Raw genomic sequence first — 27,816 nt, 5'->3', positions numbered from 1 at the left:
TCAATTATTTTATATGTTATTTATTTTACATGCACACTTCTGACAGCATAAACAAGGTTTTGCCTGCGGAGAGAGACTGTCTGCAACTGTAGTTTCACTCACCTCACTGCTAAGCCACAGTGTTACATATCATATCACATAAAGTAAAGTAAAGTACAGTTCAAATATTTCAGTTTTTCATCGCAATTTCCCAAAATTGAACACTAGTTAGCTCACGCTCACCCCTTTAGTCTCTTCATGAACTAATCTCCCTTTCTCCCCCTTGGATTTGTATCAATATGCCCAGTGACCAATATATTTAATAAATAAGATGATGGTGAATTTGAAAAATCTTTGGACAAAACATTAATTCTAAAGTCTTTTAGCATTTTTAAAACAAAAAAGGACAGCAGACGACTTGTTTTTCTTGATGTTACTGTGACGGACGCCTGTATGCGTGAAGCATTTGGACAGGTGGACATTTCCCAAAGGGGAGGGCAGTGTGACGGACCGACGTCACTAGGGTTGATTATGCGCTGTGACTGTCATACCAAGGAGCCTGGCTCTTTGGTGTTGTGGTCAAGTTGCATGTTTGGTACCACACAGACATTTATATTACCGCTATTCGTTTTATTTTGCAAAATAGAGCAGTACAATTATTTAGAAAAGTTCTGGCAGATATTTGATTTTTGTGTACCGAAGTGTATTGCGGCAGTTTATTGTTATTATTACAACATAGAAATGTATCACGTTACAACAAGAAAGTTCTTTACATACTATTCATCTTGTTTGTATTGTGTAATAACGTGAAAATATATTGCTATAACAATAAACTTTGAGTTATAACGTGATACTGATCTGTTTTTCTTTTTCTGGCGTGGAAACAACATGCTGCCGTAATTTTGCATAAAAGTAACACCACACAAAAATACATATTGAATTTAAAAAAAACAATTGTACTAGTTGGATTAAAAAATCTAAATGGGCTTGTAATGTCATGTCTTCTGGGGAAAAAAAACTAACAAAAAAACATAATACAATCATAATACAAAATTAATTATAATTATCAATTTGAGATCACAAATTCATGGGAACAATTTTTCTTTCTTCATGACAGGCTATGTAGTGCAGTTGCAACTGGCTACATCTTTAAATTGGCAAAGCTTTCAAAATCTAGAAATTACTCAAACACAGTCTCTGAGAAATTGGGGAAAATCCGAAATGAACAGCAGGAAATCACTAATTAGTCCTATCAGATTAATTTGTTACTTTAGGGCGTAACCACTGAAGCCTCAGAAGTCAAATATTATTTTGTTAAATGTAGCTGGCATGTGAACTGCAACGAGTGACAAGTGAATTTAGAACTGTACTGGCATCTGTGATCAGAGGGCCAAAAAAGACGAATCCCCTGTCCCAGTTGATGCTGATCTCTCTCGCACCAAAACTCTGTCAAAGTGAGCAGTGAGAAAAGAAAGAATCTGATTAAGATGGAATTAAAACTGCACCACATGAGGACTTTCTAATCTTCTTGTGACTGGTGTTATCCAAACAAAACATACCAAGATACCAGAGCCCGACCTGGAAATGACCCTGAGTCAGTGAAGTTTACAAGTCCTTCTTCTCCTCCTGACATCCATGGCTCGTTTCTCTCCATTTTTATCCATTTTCTCTCCTTATGTCTTATCTGAACGCTTTTCTTTTATATCGTTACCTCTGTGGTGTTTCATCTTTTCTCATCCTCACTTAACCCATCTCTCTTTCACCCTCTTCTTTCTCTTTCACAGCAGCAACTGTTATCTCACTTCTTTCCATTACCTTCATCCCTTTTTATTCTTGTCAGCGCTTCTTCTCTCTCTCTCTCTAACACTCTTTGTTAACTTTTTTCTCTCTGTCTCTCATCAGTCTGCTGTTGCTTTTCTTAACTTCACATCAGTGACTCATCTAATCGCTATTCCTTTATTTATTCACTTTATTTCACATGTCTTTCCCTTTCACCTCTACCCATTCTTCCCATCATAAAACTCTACTTACAGTATATCTCTCTACAGAGATATTCACGCAAGTAGCCCAGGAGGTAGAGCGGGTTGCCTGTTAATCGGAAGGTCGGCAGTTCAACCCCCGGCTCCTCCAGGCTGCAAGTGTCCTTGGGCAAGATACTGAACCCCGAATAGCCCCTGGTGGCTGTTCCACCAGTGTATGAATGTGTGTATGTATGAATGTGTGTGAATGGTGAATGTAGTGTGAAAGCGCTTTGAGTAGCCAAAAAGACTAGAAAGGCGCTATACAAATACTGAGCATTTACATTCACTTCACTGGTACATCTACTGCTCTAGAATTTGCGTAATTCATCCTTGCACAAACGTAATTCAAATAGATTACACTTGAAGAAAGTCACCCTCTATAATCAACTGTGGCCTTTAAATATTAAATAACATTCCTTTTATGGACTTTACTGTTTAATAAGAAGCGTTAAACTATGCTGAAAGAAAAGATACATCAAAGATGAACTATTATTTGTCTGTTAAAACCTCAAAAGGACATAATCTCTGAAGGGTGGAGGCAAAGTGCACCAAGTCAAACAATAATACAGTTACGGACTAAAAAAAGGCAGTGCCTCTCTGTTTTTGCTCCTACTTTACAACCTGATAACGAACACTATTCTGAAGTGGGTTGACGAAGAAAAGAAAGGGATAAAGAGAAAAGACGCAAAAAGGGAACAATCTGCTAAAGACAGAGGGGAGGAAGACAGACAGGGGCAGGAAAGTGAAAAAATCCTGCCATCACAGCAATGAAATCCTAAAAGAAGACATACAGCGTGTCTGTTTTTGATGAAATTATGGATCCCACGAGGTTTACACTTGGGCAGAAGCGCCGCGACTGCTTTGCTAAAACAGAAGGCTGACTTTAGGCACGAGATATTATTCAAAATATTATGTTTAGGCATAAGCTTTGAGATGATAAAGTTTTGTTATGCAGTTTAGAAATGGTTACAGGTGGGGTTGCGAATTTTGATTAATATGCTTGGTCTATAAAAGGTTGGAAAATAGTGAAAAATGTCTATAACCCAAACATCAAAGTTGCTGCTAAATTTTCTGTCAATCTACTTAATAAATCAATCGACTAAATCATTGGAACAGGTTGGATAAATGTTTGATGTGGTTAAGGATAGAAAAATAATTTCTATGCACCCTGAACATAGAGAGGCTATTGTGTAATGTGCTCAGATATACAATGTGTTTATATTAGCTTGTCTCTAAATGAAGGAGAGAAGTAAGACAGTCAAAACATAAGGAGACTTGTGTATGAAGGGCTTTAATAACCCAACAGGATGCAAAAGAAAGCCTTTATTCAGTTTATTTTATTCTGTTCCCATGCCTTTGGAGTAGCCCTCCACTTGTCTGTTTGTTTGTTCATCCATCCATGACATGCTCCAACTCAGGTCCAATTTCAAAAAACTGGGGAGCCAATTCATTCTTGCACATTTCCGAACACCAAGCTTCATTCTAGCAGCTCATTTTGCTAGGGCGCAAACCACATTAAGAATACATGCTGCCCTGGGTCTGAATAAACTCTTCTTTCAATCTTTTCTGACTCCCCAATAAAGCAAAAAAGCCACAATATAGAAATATATAGTTACAGAGTTGCCCAGAGAAGAACTGCATAATTTGTTGGGGATGACAGGTTTATTGCCCCCGTTGCTCTTTCTTGCTTGCCTCACTCCATCAGTGTCCACTTCTAGGGCTTTTCTAACACAGCCCCTTTCATTTCCTTTCTTCTAAATAATGTTTTATTCGGACCTCTTCTTATGATACATCTCCTTATGTTCTCATGACATGCTACGCACCAAGAACGTCTTACCTGGGTTTGCGGCCTCTCTGTTTTGGCGCAGAGGGGGCTGGGGTCTTGCTGTTGGCCTGGCCATGGTTCTTGCCGTGGACCTGCCCTGCGACCTTCGTGTGGAGACCTGGGGTAGGAGGAGGTGCTGGTGGGGGACAGGCGAGTGAAAAACATGATGACGTGGATATGAGTAAGTCAAAGCAAGCGGTTTCAACATCATTTTAGCCAAAATCTTTAGAATCAAGACTCGTCGGTAGCTCGTTAAGCAAAGTAAATAAAATATGGTAATTTATCTGCCTATGCACTGTGTTCATTTACAGCATTAGCTAGACAGCTGATTCAGAATTACTTTCACTTTATTGTTGCATTAGCTAATAGATGCTAACTGGATAATTCCTGTAGCAGTTGTTGAGCTTGCTAACTAAAGAGGCAGGGGACATGGCTAAAAGGTGAGAGGGCGGTGACACAACCACTGCCATCAAAAGTGACATTTTAAAATGAAAAAAATTTTAAATAGACATTTTATTAGTGATTATTTATGTCACAATACCATATTAATTTGTTTAATATTGTACACTTTGGAGCTCCATAAAAGGTCAAGATCATAATACAGGAGTACTGGCCATTCAACATTAGGGAGAAATTGGTTAATAACACTTCTCTGTATGGATTGTATGTAACTTTCATTTAATATCTCCCGTATGTCCCATTACAGAGTGATGGGGAAAATATTGAAAAATGTCAGCTTCTATGCAAACGTGACCATTCCCTCTTGTCTTATGAAAGGAAACTATGACCATCATGCCTTTTCACGTTTATCAGCATTTCATTAAAGCGTTTACGTGATGTCATTTTACATCTATAGAAAGAGAAGATCACATTAGCTTTTATGTTCTCTGCTCCTTTAACTTGGAATGGCCTTCAAAAGGACTTTAAACTAAGAATTGGTATCTGTCAGATTTCAAAGCGCTCGCTCTCTCTCTATCTCTCTCTCTCTCATATCTTAAATGTTTCTCTACTGATCCGACAGGTCTTACCTTGTTTTATATGGGTTAAAATAGAATATTGCATAAATAATATATATGTGTTTTACAGACATTACGCATCATCTTGGTTCATGAGGAGAAGTGGTATCTTCAACCATGAATTGATGCAATTTTTGAGTCACACAAGAAATCAGTTTTTCAGCTTTAAAAGAGTGCTACTGCACCCACCCACACATACCTGCACACACACAAGCATGCATACTCAGCCTTAATTAAATCCAACATTCACATTATAATAAGATCCATTTATCCGGACATGTCTGATCATGTTTTAAGGACATTTAAGAAGACAACAGTCATCATCTGTGCCTTCCAATTAGCGCTGAAATGTGCCAGCGCCAATGCTTGTTGTGAGACTTATACTTATGACTCTTTTTTTTTCTTTGGCTGTTGACACACAAAGGAAGACACACGCAAACACACACACACACACACACTTGAAAATTGGCATTTTAACCTCTTACCATTCCTGTAAAATTTATGCAAAACGCCTATTCAAGGCATATCCAAAGTATCCAAATTCAATGCAGTTCTTGAACCATTTAGAGTAAGCATGGTGTCGCTTCTCTAAAAGACACTCTAAAGTGTCTAAGCCAAAAGTCAGAATCACTGTAAGTACTACTGCAATTGTTTAATATCAGTTTAAAATTATTTGTTTCCGCTTCAAAATGTTTGCTAACACATGCATGCAGACAACTATAGCTGGAAAACACTGTGGAACCACAGCATAAAGCCTTACCTAGTCCAAATTAAAATTTTATGCTTATAAAATGAAAAATGGTATAAGGTTTTAATAAGAGTTTTGTTTTTTGTTTTTTAAAACAGCAAGTGGCTGCTGCTGCTGCTGCTCTCCATATTAGCCGGTAGATTGATGCATATGTGAATTTTTGCTGGTAGATCATGAACTAGTTAAAGCTAGATATTGTTATTTTCAGAATTTTATTGGCTACACAACGTGCCAGTCATCGACACAATTGGTTGCAATTGGCTCGGCCTTCCTAAGAAATAATAGGGGCTGGCCTTTCCCCCAGCGCAGGCTCTCGTTGGCTATTGTGAGCTGTGGATGGTCATGTGAGCTCCTATTGGGTCCAAATTTGGTGTCAGTCGAAAGGTCAGAGTTCGGCTGCTAATTTGAATACAAGATATTTTAGTTGTTAACATCCAAATCGATCCAAAAATTACAGTTATAATGACATACTAGCCACGTCTGCCAGCAAATATGAAACGGTGCCGCAGCAGTCCCTGTGGATTTATTGATGTGTTCTGGACTATATGTTCTTACTGGAATGGATCGTCTGGACCTTTGACAATGTAACAAGACCATTTTTAGTGGAATATAATCAATCGGTGGATTTAGTTACTATGAGGCTTCATAGGTGAGTTGAGTCACGTTTGATTGTACTGGTTGGTCTGACAGAGGCGCTGATTGTACCCATTGTGGTGATTGTATCTTGAAATGGGTTGCATTGGTTGAATCACAAGGATTTTAGCTTTCAAACGGTGGATCGTATGAGTATGAACTTAAAATAGCAGTTGTGTGCACATACCGAAAGCTGCCACCAGGGCATGATGGCCGTTCGAATGTTAAGACGTTACTTGATTTTTCTTGAGTTGAATATAAATAAATAGAATGGTTTTAAAACCCCTTCAATACCCAGGATGTCGTAACATATCTATATCTTTAAAAACAAGGTTATTACTGATGAATATTGTCATCACTGACTGGCTTGATGATTAATAGATGAAATTAATAGATTCATTTCTGGAAAATAGTGTGAAATCACAATATCCAAGCCCAACTGTCTAAGACCCAAATATATGCAATTTTCAAGGTTATAAAAACATAGAAAAGTAGTAAATCACCACATTTCAGAATAGTGAAAAAGTGAATATTTGTCATTTTGTGCTTATTGAAAAAACTTATCAAATTTTCCACCAATCAACTAAAAGATTGATCGGCAAACTCAAAAAAACATATCATCATAACGTCCTCCTTGCATCTTCCACTCCACACGCAAACTCCACTCCAACACAACCACATCCATCACCACCACCCAACGTCCACCACAAGGAAAAACCCCCACGCACACAAAGAAAAACCCAAAAAGACATCTTGTTAACTGCATACCTTGATTCGTGGGTAAAGGAGGTAGGACTTTGATCTTCGGTTTCCTTCCTCTCTTCCCAGGCACCTTAACAGGCACCTGAGCAGGTCCAGTGGCGCCTGCAGGTTTCCCCCCTCCCACATTCTTCTGCTCTGTCTTACTCTCTTTCCTGCCCTCCTTTCCCTTGGTCCGACGCTCCTTTCGCTCCTTGCCTTCATTGGGCTCCTTAGTCTTCCTCAGTGTGACCACCGTCGCCTCCTTCTCTTCCTTTCTTTTCTTTGGTTTGCTGCTTTCCCTTTCCCCTCCCTCCCCTCCTCCTTTCTCCCGTTCTCTCTTGTCCTTTTTCTTTCGTTTCTTCTTCACCCTTCCTCCTCCTCCTCCTCCTCCATCATCCTCCTCGCTCAGGGAGGAAGGAGGTCGTGGGGCTCCTCCGGAGTGCTTAGCGGCGTGGGCCCCGGCCGCCGCGCAGTGATTGGACGTCGCCGTGCTGCCCACAGGAGTGAGGAGGCGAAGCTGGTCCTTGGGGCCCACGACCAGGTGTCCCCGTGGGATTGTGGGAACTGTGGTTTGTGCGTTGCTGTTTTGGTCCGAGGCAGTGGAGGCGGCTGCTGCAGCGGAGGCCAGAGGTGGCGTGTGCTTCAGGAGACCAGTGAACATCTGAAAAAGAAAAGCGTGTCATGAATTAAGTTAATCATTATCATACTGTTCTCATTATCATTCACAAATTAATTGTAGCTAGATGTTAAAATGTTAAATGACTGTCAATGAGCACTCCCTGCTTTCACATTAAGAGCTTTCCACCTGCTAAAAAGAGCATATCTCCTTCCTTTCCTGGTTTTAATGTGAAATATTTGTAGGAAGTGCTGATTTCCGTTGAGGGTGATCGGAAAAAAATGGCAAAGAAGTGACTAGAATTAATTAGCAAATGAAAACAGCATGTCTGTATGACTGTAATATTGGAATTAAAGCTGTAGAAATGTATGTGTAATCACTGAATTTTCTCTATCCATTATTGCTCTTATTAGAGAATTCACCATTACTACAGAGTTACTCTAGTCCAGAGGTCACTAATTGGCAGACTGCAGTCCGGATCTGGACCCAGTCGCCGTCCTCTCCAGACCCCCGACCTAAAGCAATTGATTATTGAGAATTACTACCTCGTGACGGAGCGTTTCTAGCTTTTCTAGCATTTACTGTACTGGTTAGCAGCACAGGAAACTCACAGACCAGTTGCATGTCTTTCAATCGTCTCATGTGATGCTGCTCAGCCAATCAAATCTGTGCATTCCGATTAACATTGCGAGTCCAGTCCCCGAGTGAGATACACCAGAGACGTTTAGGAAACACACGGAGAGAGGAGACAAAATAGATTTAACATGGCATTTAATCAAGAATGTACAGATTCTTAGATGTACATTCTTCCCACAGGCAGTTCAAAACCAGAATATCTCATATGTCCGATCCAGCCAGAGCTCACGTTTGTCACTGAACAAGAGAAAGTAGGAAAGTGGTATATAAGAGGGAATGAAAGAGAAGAGGAGGCAATACAGCTGTTCTTTTGTTAAGATGACTTGATTGTTTATTATAAAATTGGTTGAGACTACACTTCAATCACTTAAAGCTACATTTTTAAATTAAGCACTTTATTTTAGTTTACTTAAATTTAGAATTTATTATTAGAGTAGTCATTATTTATTATCCCCCCTGTTTGATGTGAAAACTGACAGTAAATATTGTTGAAATATTAGTCAGTTGTTAACTAAAAACATACGTTGATACAACTATACGTTACGGTACTGACTGATAACGCAAGTTGGTCGTTATGATGTTCCGGACCGTTGCTTCGGGAAATTTTCTCTAACTGAACCTCTTTGAACTTTAACTGAATACCCCTGCTCTAGTCAATATTTTCATATTAACAAAGGATACAATGAATATGAAAAAGGACGCGTTTAGTGACAAAACCGCGCAGAATCACCTGACACCTGACCGGGAGTTTATGTAAGTGAAAGTAGATTGAAATTGCAAGAGAAAGAACGAAAAGTAGAATTACAAGGGGAGAAAAAAAAAAGGAGAAAGATGGAGGGTGAGAAAGAGGATGAGAAATAAAGAGGATATTGTTGAGACATGGGTTCTTTTCTTCTTTTCTTTTTTTTACCTAATTGGGGATTTAATGAATCACGGACAGCGAAACATAGTGAAGTCACACATGCCCATCACTCCTGGCGCGTGCTGTTTGATGTGTGAATCATGCTGCGACTAAAAACGTAATATGCTCCCATAAACCTTGGGATGTTACAGCTTTTTGGTTCACATCCAACACAGCTGAACCACCAGGAAACCCTAAGTAATAATACTGTTAAATGATCTGCTATATTTCACCAAACAAAATGAATCAAAACATAAATGTTCATAGAGGGCAGGCTGGCAGGTTCTAGGACAGGTTGAATGAGGCTTATCGTATAATTGTGCTGGTTCAGGCTGATGATGACTCAACATCTCCTCTACTCAGTGCAAAAGGAGTGGTATTCTACATCAGTGCTGCGTCCATGTAAACGTTTTATATGAATCCAGTAAAGGAGAGGCCTGCAGCAGACATGTACTAAAGTTTTCAGGGGAGTTAAGAATATCCATTACTGCCCCGGCTTAGTATGCTGACGTTCTTGCAGCTATTTCCAAAAAAAATGAAACCGTCTTGTACAGAGAATAATCTTGAAGCCCAGATTTTAGGGGAAATAATAAATGATGTTGTTGAAGACAAGTGTGGCTAAACAGTTCCACTGTCAACTGTCATTTTGTTCCGAGGCCAGTTTTTACACATCAGCAGTAATCACAAGTGTGATATGACAAGTGCAACACATCATTTCACACTGTAGCTGAGCTTAACAACAGATACCACAATATAATAAAAATAGAGTTACTGCAAAAAACGTGTACACTTAAACTAGCCTATGTGTGTCTCGACCATCATACTGAAGGAGAGTTTGTTTAGACATGTCTTGATTTTGTTGGCCACCCCTTGTGCAGAAATACCACATGCACAACAACGATTCTGCTTGCTTAGATTTAAAAGCTTAAAAACACCAAAAAACGGTCTGTGACATCAACAGCCTTGGAGTTGTGCCGTGTATATTTGCGATGCTTAAATCTACTTCAGATTTTACCCAATTAGAAGGATGATCAAACTGTTCTTTAACATGTACTTTTCCTCACCAACTCACAAAGACAGCATGGTAGGTCGAACCATGTCCTGGGCAGTCTGTGACCTCACCGTTTCCACCACCCTCATCCTGAAACTGTTGAACCACAGTATCCAAACTCCATTCCCCTAAACTCCTCCAAAGTGCTTCAGCAGCAAAGGATTCTTCCACTCTGCCTGACAGATGCAAAAGTCGTATAGATGCTAAAACGCTCGCTCTACTGCGGCTTTCCAGTGGCATCATCTCCGTGAGGAGGCCTTGCAGCAGTACTGTAGATGTGAGATTGAGGATTTTCCACCACGGCTACATCTGTAACACTAATGAAGGATACATGCAGGCTAAGGGAACTTCTGCTTCTTTCCAGCCATCTCTGATTTTTACACCAGGTTGTCAGCTCAAATACATAAGGTCGGAAGCAGAGCTAAAGTACTAGACATGATATGCTAGATATTATAATAAGTCTCTGGTGTCTGCATAAATACTTGCAATCATAAAAATTCATGACTAGTCTGTGGACCTCAAGGTCAGCGATCCATTTAACTCAAACACAGAGAAGCTTCAATATCCATCGGTGACCTAATGTCACATAGACCAAGACTGCAATTCTACCTAGGTTAAATACAGCTTGTAATGAATTCTGCAGTATTTGCAACCCAAGTTTTTGAACTACTGCATCCACTGATGTACTGGCTACAGCAGTGGTACTTTGCTGAAATTCAGCATGAAGCACTTCTTTTGTTTTGCTACAGCCACACACACACACACAGAGTTAAGTAAAATAGATCTTTATCAACAAATTATGTAAATACGCCACTGCCCAGTTTTTAACTAGAGCCCAATCGAGGTTACTAACAGTATTCATTAGAGCCCGACCAATATATAACAGCAGATATATGACTATTAAAAATCAGACAGATCCTTCACTCATGTCATGATTGTTGCATAGTTTACCCCTGTTCAAAAGACTGCTGCACCACAAAAACCACAGAAGAAAACAATCTGCTGACATGAAACGAAACACGGAGAGTGGCTGTGTTACCAGTGAGTTGGTCATTTGTCACGTTAATTACATGATTTAAATTACAGTACAAACAGAGCCAATCACTTCTCCTGAAAACGTTCATGACTTGCTAACCCTCCCATTTTCACTGCCCCCCCCCTGGCTTCCTCCCGGGTCACAGCAGTAGCGTTATATTTAATGTTATGGTAACTTTAGTGGATGTAGGAGGCTACGCTGCTTAAAGACGTGATTGTAGATTTATTTCTGAAATAGTGAGGCTGTTCTAGCGAACGGTCATCTCATTTCTCTCTAGTTCATCACTTCTAAATATTCTCCAACATTTAAAGCAGCTTACGCTGCCCGTTCTAAATTAGCCACAAAGCTAAAGCCGTGTCTATCAGTGGAGGAGCGCTAACGTTGTAATCAGAAATACTTTATTGATCCTCAAGGGAAATTCCTTTGTCACTGAGTAGTTAAAATATAAAGTTGAACATATTCTAAAATATATCTGCAAGCCATTCATTTGGAGCTACAGTCTGCCTGTCTGAAATGATTAAACCAGTAGCGGACATGTAAATGTAAAATGTGAGCTGAACAAGAATCTAACGGCTTCCTGCCAGACAAAGTTATCTAAGCTAACGTTAGTTCCTCTTTTAAATGTGAAACATCGAAGTTATAGATGCAAGTTCTCGTTACGACAACAGGTCACTGTAACATAGACTGCATGTTTAAGAGCCAGGTGGTTGAGAAACGGTTTCTCGTAGCTTTGTATATTATTAAATAGTGAGATAAGAGATAAACTAAATGTGAACATGCTACATTGAAAGTAGTAATTAGGGCAGATTATGTGCAAGGGAAAATACACATGCTTATTCTCTCTCTGTTTGCATATGGCTGAAAAAGGTGCACCTTCTAGCAGCAAATATTTATTGATGTGCAATTGTTTACATGTGAAGTTGTTGAGACTATAATATATATCTTATTAAAATAAATATGATATATAATGTGATCCAATACAACACCAACACTAACTACAGCCTAACAAATGACTTCTTCTAACAAAGACCGACATTGTTTTTCCAATGCTGTTATTTTGGTACTGTATTCCATTTTACATGTATCTGATAAACTATTGATCAATAACAATTGCAGGTTAAAATAACTTAAAAACAATTGACATTTAATTTTAGTGTTGAAATGATTTTACCGTGACAAGCTTCACTTGGTCCATCTGTAGAACATTAGCTTATGTGTACTGATTCTTGGCTCAGGATGTTTACAGTGCAGCTGTTTTTACTTCCATCCTATATCCAAAAATACCTCAGCTTCCCAAAATGCACCAGGATGAACACTACATTGTGTTGCCAATAAGAAAGCAATAGTTCTCCCGCTGCATTCTTAGGTCATCTACAACTTATTATTCAGTGTTATTTGAGTTGTCAGTTTTGACATCTTTTTATTGTGCCTCTCATTTTTCATGATGTTTGCCGACCACTGTTTATTTTAGTCTTTTACAGTAGCAGGAACGTAGTGGTGAGATGTTTGCTCACATCCCTGGGACTGTGTATTGTTTATTTTATATTTCATTTATGTATTTAATTATTTATTTCACAAAGCCTGTTTTCCCTTCAGTGATTTTTGTAATCACTGTAACTAATGCCTGTGTTTTGCAATTTATTCAGCTCTCCGTTTGTGCACTGTTGAATGAATTAGACTGAATTAACTAAAGACTGCAGCATTTACCAAAAAGACTAGGTTAAACTGCATTATAGAATCGAATTCCAAGGTGAGAGCATTACACTCACACTTCTACAAGTATGAATGAGTGTGCGTATAATGAATCCTGCTTCCTAATGAATAATAATGTGCTACCTGATTGATCCCTGCAGGGAAAGCTTTGCAGCAGCACAAGAAGGTCAGAGCAAAGGGTCAGCAATTAAACATTGTGCAGGAACTGGTGTGAAGCTAGTGTCTTGCTAGTAGGGCAGATGGCTTTCTGGACAAAAGCTGGAAAGGGAATAATAATGTTAAAAACACCTCCCAACTAATAACACCCTAAGGTTCCCAAGCAAAGACTGCTGTTCCAGCCATGTTTTTGACTTTGTTAACAGAATGAATATCACACTGAATTGTCACCTCTGCTGGAGAAAGTATGAAACCTGTGGCTACCTTTCCCCAAGTAACTTAAATAAACATAACACTACAAAACCTACCATAAAACTTTAATAGCCCGGGACTTTATTTGCTAAAATCAAATCTAAATTGACGCTGTTTATATTTGGGACAGGCGTCCATATGGGGACAGGCCTTCAATTCCTTTCGCACAATACTGAAATAGGCTACTATGAAACAATTTATTTATTTCAAACAGTATGAATAGTAATTGTATAAAAATTTGCCATTAATATCAAAAACATGTCATTCATTTGATGTAGCTCCGACAGACGGCTTGTGCACTTTTATTTTGTAGGCAGCAAGGTAACGAAAACAACACGGTGCAGGATAAGAAAAGTGTTGCAGAAGTTAGCAGACAGAGAGCGATGGACTTCACATGACAGGATTCACAACTTGGATAAGTTTTTATGAAAAGCTGTTTTGATTCTTTTGATCGGTGGACCCTGACAGAGTAAAGGATATTAATAATCAAGGAGTTTACGAGTGCTTCAAAGGGTCGATACTTTTTTCCCCCCCTCCATCTCTTGTACCATGCCGGTTACACCGGTAAATCTATACGAATTAGACTTTGGGGCTTGTTGTTTCCGTTAAATGAACTGAATGACTTGTGGAAAATCTAACCGATCTATTGATGTGTATCATACCCATACTGACATATTGATCATATATTTAAACATTGATATTTGTATTAACAATCTGAGCAGCTTAGAAACAGCTAAAGCGGGCGACCCAGCAGGGTTTAAGAGGTTTAATACATCCAGAGAACTCCCACACCAGGCCAGTAAACAGGCTATTTGGGACTCTGCTATTAATTTAAGTTTTAGGGTAAATTAAAATTAAATCCAGGATGACATTAGATCTACCATTAGAAGGAAAGAAAACTACTATTCTAAACAAAACAATAAGACAAACTATCAATATTTAAAATCGATCAATACTGAATGACCACTGAGTGACAGGAAGAACTGAGGCAATGTGCCTTTATTCCCCATCTGAAGGTCGTATCGAGGACGGGAGAGTCAATAAGCTGGGATACTGCAGATCTGACAAAAGCTGTGTGTGTGTGTGTGTGTGTGTGTGTGTGTGTGTGTGTGTGTGTGTGTGTGTGTGTGTGTGTGTGTGTGTGTGTGTGTGTGTGTGTGTGTGTGTGTGTGTGTGTCTCGTCTCCAACAGTGGGTCTGATTTACATCGATTGAAGCCGCTGATGGACACTTGGCTACTAAAAGACTGTTCCCTCTGATGAAAACTACTGGACACAAGCCACATTAAATCCACTTTACATTGTAGAGCAAGTTAACGTTTGTGTTTGTAATGTCAGCCTTACAGCAATCACACAGATTTGTTTGGTAGTGTTATTTGTTTGTTCTTTGAGGATTATGTGATGCATCTGTACTCCGCAGGAATACCACCATGTAACTGAACTGCAGTTGTATGGAAATGATTTATAAATGGACAGACAGAAGAGGAACCCACACAGCAGTGTATTTCACATTGAGGTTCATGATGCAAGATACTGTTTCTGAAGAATTTCTCACCCCTTCTTCAACTGCACATATTAACATTAAAACACTTGACATATCCCATTTCTTTACACTGGGGCTAATAATGCTGAAATGTAGACATCCTGCTGTGTCTTTTTCGCCTTTTTTACCAGTGTTGGCATGCATCATTAAACCAGGATTCTCTCAGTGGGACACTAAACTAAGACCTTACATTTAAAAGTTTAGAGTTAGATTTATAAGTTAGATTTGAAAAAGCCATCCAAAGCAGCTGTAGTCACAATTTACACACAACTGCCTAAACGACCATATTAGGCTAGCTGAATATGACAATACAGCCCAGTCTTTCTGTAAACAAAGGGTGCTTTGACAAACAACTCAAGGCAATTGTTTAACATTTGACTCTGCAAGTAAACAGGTAACCGACTAAAGCGTGTTTAAATATGACTATGATATAAATGTGCACGTCAACACACTTTTCACCTGTGTGAAATACTTCACACAGGTGAAAAGTGTGTTGACGTGACACATATGAACTGTGGAGAATCACTATAGAGACTTGATTTGACCATTTAGCACTTACAGCAAAAAAAACAACAATGAGCAGTCTGAGTTTCTCTATATTTATGTAATAACAAATTATACTGTAGACAGCAAAAACATGCAAGCAACCTATTCTTAAATCATGATTGGCAGTTTAAGAGTCATTATGCTATAGCACAAAACATTCACAGAAACAGACTACAGACAGCAGAAGAAGAGAAAGTTGCATCATGCATCAGCTGGAGGCTAAAGAAAAAATTCTAAAGCCTGCAGCATCAAGGTTTAATGTGATGGATTACAAATCTATATCAAAGTTTATAAAGTCTGAGTATATAACCATAGCTGGAATGGACTGTTAAACAATGATTAAAAACACTTCACAATTAAAATTAAAACAAGAATTTTTGTTTTACCAAAAGTAGTTTATAAAGCACTGTGAGCGTCTCCAAATACCACTCAGTGAACAGAAGGTGATTAGGAAAAAACAAATCACTGAGATTAACACAGACTTTCTTATAAAATACTGTGATTATTATTAATATTTAAAAAAAACATTTCCTTTACAGTAACAGATTAAAGTCCATCTCAAAAATAAGTTACTAAACATTTGACAAAAAAAATCCACTTTTCTAGAAAAAAGGCTTAACAATATCTAATAAACAAGCCTGAAAAAAACCCACTGGTGTTTTTGAAAAGGAAGAACCTTGAGAAGTCAAAATCCTTGACATGGTAGTGACAAATCAAATCCACCCACTACAATACAAAATATGCTGCAGATTTAATTCTTAAAAACACATCCAGTTCTCAATTAATGACACAGCGTGCTCCCTCCTATAAATAAATAAATTACATAAAAACAAAAAGCAAATCAACCAATCAAGACTGGCAGCCTGTCTCAAGATGCATAAACAGGTATCGACCACCAGCTGTCAAAGTTGTTAATAAACATACAGCCCTATGTACAGCATGGTCTACCGCCTGTTATACAGCCTCCACTTCTTTTCACACTGCTGTTCGTGGGCTCTGTCCATCTGTATGTAATGTGAGAGACCGTGCGCCGTCCGTATGTTTCCGTACCAATGTCACCGCCACTAACTGTAGCACATTTTTTGCAATTGGCAAAGGGAAGTGATCGTGTCTCTGAGAACGAGCCAGCGCCGGCTCATTACTGTGATTATGTGGAATTTTGAATCAGAAAGGTTGAGCGCTGAACACAGCTGATGAAAATGTAGCCTGACGTTCTTCAGAGGGCCTATAGCAACAACACAAAGCCAATCAATTCCCCCCCCAACACACCTACGTAGACACGTGTTTGATGCATGTTGTCAGAGAAATGATTGCACGGTTCCTATGACAGCAAAGCAAAGAGGGTCTAAAACTGGCTGCGGCCCTTTCTGATGCTCTTGACTGTAATTAGAAACCAGGGAGCACACACACTGTGGAGCGACTCGCTCGCCAGGTCAATGTGGAATGACTGACTAACGTCTGCGCACGTTTGTGTCTTCATGCAAATCCTCATGTGGCGTGCGTATTTTTGTCTGCAAAAAGTGTGTGCATGTCATATTGATGCATGGCCGGCGTATTGCGGAGCATGGAGAAGGTGCTTTTTGTAACTGCTGTTTTATGCAGTAAGACCGACCGCCTTGTGTCGTGAGGCCAATGCAGATGCGCATAACCGACTCTGCTTCTCACACAGGTATGAGGAATCATCTCAATGAATCACACACAGCGAAGCTCAACGGCCTCCTCGCCAGTTGGTTGGTTGGGGGGGGGGGAATCAGAGCCGTTGCCATGGAAACTGGCTCTCTGTGCCAAAGCTGAGGGCAGCGGGGAGGCGGACGTAAACACGCGGTCACCATGGTAACCCTTTCGTTGCCACTGGCTCCCCAACTATCTATCCTCTTCAACTGTCTGACGTATGGACTGTGATGTCAGCCTGAATTTCCAAATCTTTACTTGCTTCTGTCAGTCAGTCTAAACATACGATACAGGTCTATCCTGTCTGTGTGCGCATCATCTACTGTCCACATGTGGAAATAAAGTATTTTTGTATTATAGTAAAAGTTTTATTATATAGATGTATGCAACATTTGTAATAGTTTTTTTAGTATAGACTAGTATAGATTTAGTTTTCCTTAAGATGGATAGTGAATAGTGCAATGGTATACCGAGCGTCCTGGATTCACCTAACTGTATAAACAGGGGAAAACTAACTGGGGGAAGTGTTTTTAGCCTAGCCGATTGGCAAAAATACTTTGTCAAAACACATATTGTAAAATGGTGCTTTTTTGCTAAAATTACTAAAGTTTAAGCTTCACAATAGGCTCAGTCGATAAAACAGGTTTTCACAAATTGTGAATCACCTCAACCACAAGACGTCCTTGAGCACACAGTCATTAATGGGCACAAAATATATTAGACGTATGGGTCTAGTAGTATACGAGATTAGCTGCAGGCAGATACACACGAAACATGAAATTGGCCCTCCAAAAGTCTAATATATCAAACTACAGGTGCAGCTCAAAAAAATTGAAAGAAAAGATTCAAATTGTTTGTGCTACACGTGTAAGTCTGGGCATTCATCAAACTTTTGGGTTTCAAATTCAAGTCGTTTTGGGTAATGGAATGTCAGAAAATACAAGGAAATGCCCATAACAATTTGCTAAAGCCAAAGGTCTTCAAATTGCTGGTTTTGTCTAACCCATAGTCCCAAATCGAATATATTTGCTATCATACAGAATTAACTAAAGCACTGAACTGGCACTTTTGCTTAAATTTTTTTTGAACAATTAATTTATTATTAAAATAGTAAACAGTCATTTTTTGTTCATCAACTGATTGCTTCAGATGTACTAAACAGTTATTTTAGATGTTGCACGTTGTTTTGTGAAGCACAAACCATTTTGCTGTGGGCAATACCAGTGATGAGTAATGCACAAGGAAGTCACGCAGCAGATAAGACCCACTCACGGCAGCTTTATTTTAGATTACAGACTGGGTGAGTTGATCATGTCCTTATTTGATGCCTGCAATTTAGTATAAATACACTTAATGTTCATCAGTAGAGTGCAGATCCGACATACTTCACTTTCAGGTGCGTTTTGGCTCACTGTAGACTATTAATTGCATTTGCGATATTATCGCGATATGATAAAACAAGATTTTCTAATCGCAAAGGCTGCAATTACACTCTGGTGACACGCAAGAGTAAACCAGTCTGCAGAGGAAGCATCAACTTGGCAAACCTTGACTTGTTGTTGTACAACGGCTTTAAGCTTGACAGGAGCTGACGCTACATAAACTTTAGTATCACACAGGGAATGAAAGAAGCACCAGCCACCCGCAGGTAAATTGGTGGTGGTAGTGGGTGAAGTAGTCGGGCCATCCGCCGCACTCAGCCTTCTCACTGCCGCACTGCCTCGGAAGCTGCGGAGGAGGAGGGGGTAACTCCGGTGTTGTCGGAGAATTTCTAAGCGTGTCTATTAAACACGAGAGAGGTCACATGGTTTTATTTTCGTTCGTCAACTTTTGAATTGAACCTCAAACTGAGGTTAAATCGCAACTGCGATATTGGTTAAAAAAAAACGCAATTAGATTATTTTCCAAAATCGTTCAGCCCTACTGTAGACACAAAGACAAAATGTCAAGCTGTGTTGGATGAGAGGCTCTTAAAACTCTGTCCAATAAACGATCTACTTGTGAGTTCATATAACTTTTGCCTGCAATCTGTCGTCCACAAAGCAAGAACAAAACAACAGTTCATCTTTTCCATAATGGAAAGGGAGAGGAAAACTAGATGGGATCTTGTGGTTAAACAAAGGGTCAGAGGAACAGGAGGAGGCTTCCCTACATGACATGAGCAGCAAAGTAATGAGTCTGAATCCCAGGGTGAGATACCCAGGTGAAAAGGTTGAGGAGCCCTTCTGCTGAGGTTAACTGCATTTTTGGTTTAAAGTGAAAGTCGGTGTTTGCATCAAAAGCTTTGAGGAGGAAGAAAGGAGGCCAAAAGTATTATTTCATTTAAGCATTTCTTTCAAAAGGTAATCAATGTAATCAAGTCAAGTACACAACCGTAAACTATGACCTCAGTAATAAACCTATAATTTTATAAACCTTGTGGTTTTGAGTAGCAGATGTAGCACACCATATCCAATTCAAATTTGTCTCTCCATCTACCTACACAGAGAAGATTTTTGTGTATAGACAATCAAAGCATTTCATTTTAAACTACATTTGCATAAATGGTTAACCCCCGACTGCCAACAGGGCAAGTTTGTTTACATTGTGTCTCTGCGCTCCTGCCAGCTCAGCTCTCAGACAGACATGGCTAAAGGAGAATTTCTGGTACATATCACCAAATGCCTTTATTTACTTTAAATAATTAAAATAATAAACCTGAAATTTACAATCACATGGTTTTCAGTGAGACTCTGCATGGCAGCTTCTTCTTCCTGAGACTCTATTTTATGATAAAGTGATGCTCAAGTGATTTATTGTCAAGTACCATTAATTGATGTAGCACTTCTCCCTCCCCCTGTGCTGCTCCACTGAAGTATTTCCCCTAGTACACAGTAAGATCAAAGGTCAGGGTCATCTACAGAGCATTGCTGAAGCTGGTAGATATTCTCTGGGTACTTTCATTTCCCTTATTTTCTCCCTGCTTATCCTCAGAGATAATCGATCTGGTCTGCCATTATGACGTACGCTCAGAGAGGAGCGAGGATACATCCACTTTTATTGGACCAACAATTTGGAAATCAGTAACCTCAATTGTAATATGTCATGTTTGGGTTTTAACCTGTATCATGGATATTCTAGTCATATACAATATCTAAATGAAATATTGCTTTCTATGTGGCTGAAGATCTCTGCACCACATAGAAAGTCTTTTTTAAAGTGAGATATATTTACCTAAATTCCACTTTCCCTAAAGCATATACACTAAATTATTTCTACAAATTCCATTCCAGACATTCTCATCATAACCTGGATTACTACAGACTAAATTTACAAACAAATTAATAAATGCAGGTGCAAAAAATAAATAACTAAATAAAGTATTGCTGGCTTATGTGCTTTCACATTTAGAAAAAACTAATGAACAGATGTTTTTGAATCTGTTTATTTAAGGGGAAAGAAGGCAGAGACTGATATTTCACATTCACTTGTTGTAGGGTTAGCACCACCCTGCTTGCAGTGGCAGTAGGATACCCTTATTATTTGGACAGTACATCACATTATCCGTACCAACTCCAAGGCATACAGAGCTGTTGACACCTGCCAGCTGATCCAGCTGTGCAGACGTCATCAAGAACCTGACGTTTCAGATGACGTGGCGTTTCTCTTAAAAATTGTTTACTTGGTTCCTGAACAGACTAAACTACAACAAAAAAAACAAAATATTTAACAGAAACAAGATTAACTGATCGAGACACTGAGATTTTTTTTTTTTTAATAACTGAGTACTTGAAGATGTTGGCCGGAAGTATTGAACAGGTTTTCTTTTTAAATAAAATCTCTAAAAAAAAAAGTTTAGATAGCATCTGCGGTGGACTGCAAGCTATTCCTCTGACTTACTTTTGATGACTCCTTTAAATAGACTTTAATCTGACGCTGCACACGTGAGCGCTGGAGATCAGAAGCTCTGAAAACATCAGCCTGGATCCTGCTGGGCCATAGAGGACCTAACCAGGGCTCACTGGGCATACTTTTCCCTACAGGGCTGAACAGCACGAGAGAAGGCTGATTATTTATTAAGATTACCACCAGAGTAGTGGATTCAAATCCTGACACTGCTGGGTTTTATTCTAGGTACTGACTTCACTAGGTACTGGTACACATACAGAAGGTGATATAGAGTGCAAATAACTGAAATTGACTACTTTGTGGGGGAACCACTAAACTAGAGGACCAAACAGGGCAAACCAGGGATCATATTTCAGCCCACTTTCAACACGACTCCCAAAAAAGGCCCAAATGTTCTAGCTAGGGCTCAACTGACCTGATTTCCTTAAGGGGTTAACTTAAACAGGAATTATTCATTATTTAGAGTCACCATCAATAGCTTTTTTTTTTTTTTTTATACACAGAAAACTAATTGAAATCATTCAAAACTCTGTGTGCAATGTCTGAAATGAAGGACACGGGTGTAACTAGGCCACTTGCACCAGAATGAGTAACACAACAGAATCACGGCTCGCCAAGTAGGCCACATTTGCATGATGCCACAAACTTCACTTTACACACAAAGTAAGCTGAAGCAAAGACTGTTGGAGGTATTGAGTTAACAGAAAGGTGTACAGAAAGCTGTTTGTTCTGTGACACAAACTATTCTCACTGTAGATCAGAGGTGCATGACATGTACCTGTTACTTCACTTACTCAAACCTCTCTAAACTAAATCTATTGATGAGCAACACAGTGAGAATTGTGTCCGTACACGAGGAGGAGCCATTACATTTTTGTCTATATTTTCTGCCTTGTAGCTGTAATGACCCAAATTCCCCACAGATCAATGACGTTCATCTTGTGGCCATTAAGCCTATGTCAAATCCCCACGCCCAATTTCAAATGGCTCCTTTCACTCTCCTGTACTGTATAAACTCTCGTCACAAAGAAGTGCATTTGCTCTGAGGATCAACATACTAGAGGCTCTATCCTTACGTTAAATACAGATGTTTCTGATCAGGGCACAGCACTTTCAGATCATATGTGTATTAACTTCACCCTATTTCTCCATACAGTGTGTGATTACTGTAATTCAGTTGCACACTACAGGTGCTCTGCTCACCATAGAATACCCTTCATCTTGCCAAGGCTGAGTAAAAGTTTTCTGCACTTCTACTGCCAATACAATACCTGAGCCTTTTGCAATACCTTACTTTGAGGAACACAAAACGTTTATTTTTTAATTCACCAAAACAGCCAAACTTATTAAATGTTGCATGTTACCTAAATGCAGTCAAATATTTACAAAATTACATTTTGAATTGTAAACTGAGCAAGGAATAAGTATAAAAAAATAAAAAAATAAAAAAAATAGTAGGGTTGCATGAATCCGATACATCAAATCTGCATCAACACCAACACTGACCTTATTAAGCAGATTGGGTATTGGCCATGACTTGATCAATTTACATTACATACAGTTTCTTCATCAATAAATCCAGTCCCACTGTCACTTATAATTAATTATTCAGTCACAACAGGATGTTAACTCGGATTTTAGTGCCACAACAATGCCCTGCTTCCTGTTACCTTAGATAAAAATGATTCCTAAGAGTTTCAATCACATTTAAATTGTGGGGGAAAGAGCACTGGTATCAGCACTGTATGATCAGATACTATAAGAATCCGTGTAGTGAGAGAAAAAGCTGGATCACTGCATCTCTGTAAAATGAGCAGAGAAAGCATTCAACACCAGGTTTTGTTACCTGACAGTTTCTGTATCTCAGTGCTAAGGATCCACCGAAATGAAAATTCTTGGCTAAAGTCAAAGATAAGCGGGAAAAAATTGCCTAACACCAGCAAGTACATTCACATTTTTGCCTCTTTTTTTTTTTTTACTACTGCATAAATTAAATAGTCAAAATGTGCTTTTTACTCAGGATTTTCGAGAGAATATGGTGGGTGGGTCAGAGGCCCAAGAGGTAAATTAAAGTCCCATAAAGTAAATTACATGTGTCTATTTACTTTTAATGTACACATGTAATGTATTTTATACCTTCTGTCAATATAATCCAATTAATATTATTTCCATATTGTACAGATACCTTATTTTGAAAACCGGACATTGTCACATGTGTATCCTCGCGCTAAATTCATCAAGTCCGACCCAATTTGATAAATAATGTTGTATGTGGTTCTCGTATCGCGCAACTTGAAGACTTCATATCCTCTCTTCAGGTCAGACTCTCATACTGCAACTCTTGTCTTTTTAAAGAGAGAAATGACGTCACTAACCTGCCTGTCAGCTCGCACTGGTCCATTTCTGTTACCATAAATACGTGTGCAATACAAATGTAGGTGCGGCTAGCTTAAGCGCCTTCTCACAAACGAGTGACAGAAACACTCAAAGCGGGTCAGACCGTTTGTTGCCTTTTGTAAGAAGTCAGCCACAGATGGTGTGGATGTGCTAAAAGACAATTCAGCAGAACAGCGTCTGCAAACGGCAATTTTTTGCGTCTTTCTCAGACACTTTAAAATGCTTCCACACTGCCGACATGTCAACGTAATTGTTTGGTAAAATTTATTCGGTCTTTTGACTTATAAGGCCAAACACCGAAAGTGCTATTTTGCTATTTTCGGCCAATTAATTTTGGTGGCCGAACATTCAATGCATCACTACTCAGTGCCAAAAAAGGCAATTAAGGTTTAATCCCCTAACAATAAACATGTTCCTAAACAAACACAGTTCAGACAGGGCAATCCTGCTGTTTTAGTTTTCACATCTGACCACTGACTGTCATCAATACTGATCGATTTCATTTAGCAGGTCTATGAAACACTGCTGAGATGTTGATAAGAAACAAAAAATGACTCTGGTCCTTAAATAAAGACGCCGTCCCCACAAGTTGAGAGTTTTGTGTTGTTCAATACCTGCAGCGGGTCAAGTCAAGATGTGCCGCAGCTTCCACTGCAATAATGAGATAAGTCAAGCAGAAATTTCAAATCAATCCGTTTTAATGAAAGAAATAAGTTATTCTAAAATATAAAACTTGCTTTTAGGTGGGGGCAAATCTATTTTGGTTGCCCATCCAAATAAAATCGATATATAATCCTTATTGTTTTAGCTGTGTAGTAGTTTAACAGTGTAGTGCTAAAACTAAACAACCCTGTAAAAAGAAAAAAAAAGACACAGGGCGTTATGTGATTGTGGGTTTAGACGTATAACACCTTTGTTTAATGTCAGTCAGCCCTTTTAATTCAGATGATTAATTTAAAAACTGTAAAAGGGTTTTTTAATATGTCAAAATAAACACAGAAGCAGTGTCCATGCTCGCCTCGCTCCATGTTCACTTGCTTTGCCTCGTTGCACAAAAAACGACTGGGCAGACACAGTTACGGGTAACCTAGAAGCTAAAATTAGCCGCTAAGCTAACTCAGGCTCAGTAATGACCCAAGCTGCCGCCATCCATCTCCACAACAACGGAGCAACTGCAGCCCACACACACACACACCATAGAGGCATCACGTCATGGTTGAATGTGCTTACATGACTGACTACACAGGCACGCGCGCACACACACAGTTTCTTCCTCACTCCCACACTGACACTGCATGGCTCAATGTGCTTACATGACTGACTATATACACGCACATGACTTACAACAGCCCCTCTTAAACACACACTCACTAACACAAACACAAACACACACTCTCATGCTTCACGGTTAAATGTGCTTACATGACTGACTACATGCATAATAAAAAATAAAACCCCACAAACAAACAGTCTGTTTCTCCTTCTTGCAAACACACACTAACACACAGTCTCTCTACACACAAAAACATACAGTCTTTCAGACGCGCTTACAGAAGCACAAACACACACCGCTACCAGTGACGTGCTGCAGTGTAGCAGGCTCTGCCAGCTCAGTAAAGCCGACCGAACACAGCTGAGGGAGGCTGCCTGCAATCACACTGCCTATGAATCAATAATACTGCCTCACAACACACACACACACACACACACATACACACACACACACAGTGTGTCTCTCGGTCACAAATATAGACCATGAGCACTGCAGTCTCATCAATGCTGCCGCTTCCGTTTACGGCTACAACAGTATGCAGAATTAGAGAATGTGACTAACACCCTTTTAACTGCTGTTTGTCATCGGTGTGAAAGCTCAACACCCTGACCCTTCGACCAACCTGGGTTTCACACAAGACTAACATCCGCTCAAGTTCCATAAGAAAGGATTAATGCAGCCACTCATTTTAGAGCACAAGGTGGCTGGATATTAAGAGAAATTAATTTTCAATAGGACTAAGTTTAAAGACTATTGTTCAGATTAATCTATCATTTACCAAAAAAACAGTGAAAAGAACACATCACAATTTATGAGAGCCTAAACGATATTCAATTTACAACAATATAATAACAAATAGAAGCAGACAAGCCTCACATTTGAGAAGATGGAACAAGAGATAACTAGACCTTTTAGTTGTTGCCATACATTTTACCCTGCAGGACTGGATGTTTGAGACACTGACCATATATTCACATGTACCTGGTTCAAAGCGGCAGCGGCGGCAAGTTGTCTTAATTTAAAAGTTACTGGCACACTGCTCATAAAGCATTTTTCTCATTGCACATATTCTGTTTTAGGGGCACATACAAGAGCCCGGTGTGGGCAGAGATAATGAGCAGACTGCAGCGCACACACAGAACAGAGTGTCACACACACCTTTTTTCTGTTTTATTAAATCACACACTTTTTGCGGTTATGTAATCGCACATGACGACATCGCGACTAGATTAATCGTGCAGCCCTATTCAAAACCAGCTGTCTGCAGACCTTAGTTGCTTTCCTTACCCTCATTTGTCATCCCCTCTCTAATAAAAAGCATAAAAAATGCCCCAAAAATACTATAATGGACTAACCAATAAATCTACTAACTATTTCAACCTGATCTGAGGAGCTTGTGATGAAAGATAGATAAAAGATTTAGGTGACGCAAGCTTTGCAACTTGGACACAATGTTCCAATCCATCTTTCACTGAGCTTAATATAGATCTGACTAAACTGAGCACGATGATCATCTATTACAAAGTGCATTTTAGTTTACTTATCTATACGGTTTATGGTTTCTGAGAAACCAGAATAACATATTCAAAACTAAACAATAAAACAAGGGTCGTATGGAAAAAGGAAGACTTCACCAAAAGGATTGAGAAAAAAAAAATTCTAGCTCAGAGGAGAGCCACATTCTTGTTCCCAATTAAAAAAAAAAAAAAAAAAAAAACTTAAGGAGAGGTAGAGGAGGAGGAGGAGGATTCAGCTGTTTGGGTGACTATGGAAAGATGATCAAAGTGCCTAAAACTAGGCCTCGGACAAAAATGAATTCAGTCTTTTCTCTGCTTTACCTTGAAGTGTAGAAAACCCAGTTTCACACTGCACTTGCTGAATCATGGATTGTGGTGGGGTGAAAATAAAATCATGTTTCAGTGTACAGAGCAGTTCCCTTTATATACATTCATCACATGGGGGGGTGATGTAGGTATTTTATGTCGGGCTTTCATGTTTAATACGTGCTGAAAGAAATAGTCAATTACTCCATTATTTAATCAACATAAAATAAATTATGAACAGTTTTAAAATTCTATTTGATGTTAAAGTCATTCATCAAGCAAAATGCCAAAAAAAGGCCAAGTTCCAGCTTCTAAAATGTGAGCATGTGTAGCTTTCTCTGTTTTATATCATTGTAAACTGAATATCGTTTGGTTTTAACTCGTATTTTTGGGTTCTGCAAAACATTTTACTATTTTCTGACATTTTATGCTCAAAACAATCGAATAGAGACAAACATGAAATTTAATTGATCAATAAATAATGTTGCAGCTCTACAATTAATTGAGTTAACTACACATAAAACACTATTTTAAAGCAATATTTTTTCACAATATCTCAATGTTTATGTTCGACTAGGTGAAGCACTACACTATGCACAATATACTGTACATTACTGTCAATCATGTCGGCTCAAAAAGCATCAAGCAACCTTATCAACTGGCCAAACAGACTTTAGACAAAAGTGACAAACATGCCAAGAACACATGAAAACATTAGGGGTGTAACGATTCTCCAAATCAACAGTTCGGTTCAGACCTCCATTTTTTATTTATTTATTTGTGGGGTGCATTATTGTTATTATCATTAATATTATCAATCTTGGGTTGATTAAACTAGTCTAACATGCAGGCATGTTCCCTCAGTCATGACTTTTCCAAAATAGTTACGTGACACACGCAGTGGACAACAATAAAATAAGTGTAGGTGTAATATTTACAAAATGTAGGCCTGCAGCTTGCCCTAACTTTAAATACAGTGTTTCCCCACATACTTTACCTGGGCGGGCCGCTCAGGTATATTAACAGCTGCCAAAGTATATTTAGCGACCCATTTTAGCATTTTGCAGAGAAACAGAGAGATGTTGTCTGGAAGTACGTGTTACAAGACACAGAGGAAATTTTACAGTCACAGAGCGACAGTGAACACACCATTGATGTCACTCAGTACGAGGTTGGTTTTGATCCACATGCTGCTGCTAGCAATGATTTTACAAAACGTACTACTGAAGAAAGAAAGCAGAACACAGTCACACAACGGTACAGTGAGGGAGGTAAGTGAAGAGAAAGGGAGCAAATTCAAGTAGTGAGTGAAAATAAAAGGTGGAGAATTATGTAGAATTTAAATAGTAAATG

General features: G+C 39.0%; 1 protein-coding gene across 1 annotated transcript in view; it reads right to left on the bottom strand.

Annotated features, from left to right (window-relative positions):
• The window catches only part of chd6 (chromodomain helicase DNA binding protein 6), a 105,891-nt gene that overhangs the window by 55,800 nt on the left and 22,275 nt on the right, over positions 1-27,816 (bottom strand). The window contains 2 exon segments of the mRNA XM_038696924.1: positions 3,838-3,961; positions 6,991-7,624. Of these exon segments, the coding sequence (XP_038552852.1) occupies positions 3,838-3,961; positions 6,991-7,624 (758 nt within the window).

This window comes from Micropterus salmoides, unplaced genomic scaffold (assembly GCF_014851395.1).
Source record: "Micropterus salmoides isolate LMB-PRFRI ecotype aquatic unplaced genomic scaffold, ASM1485139v1 Ms_hic_scaffold_4, whole genome shotgun sequence".
NCBI classification, from domain to species: domain Eukaryota; kingdom Metazoa; phylum Chordata; class Actinopteri; order Centrarchiformes; family Centrarchidae; genus Micropterus; species Micropterus salmoides.
The sequence above is the reverse complement of the archived record's forward strand: the minus strand, read 5'-3'. Positions and strand labels throughout refer to the sequence as shown.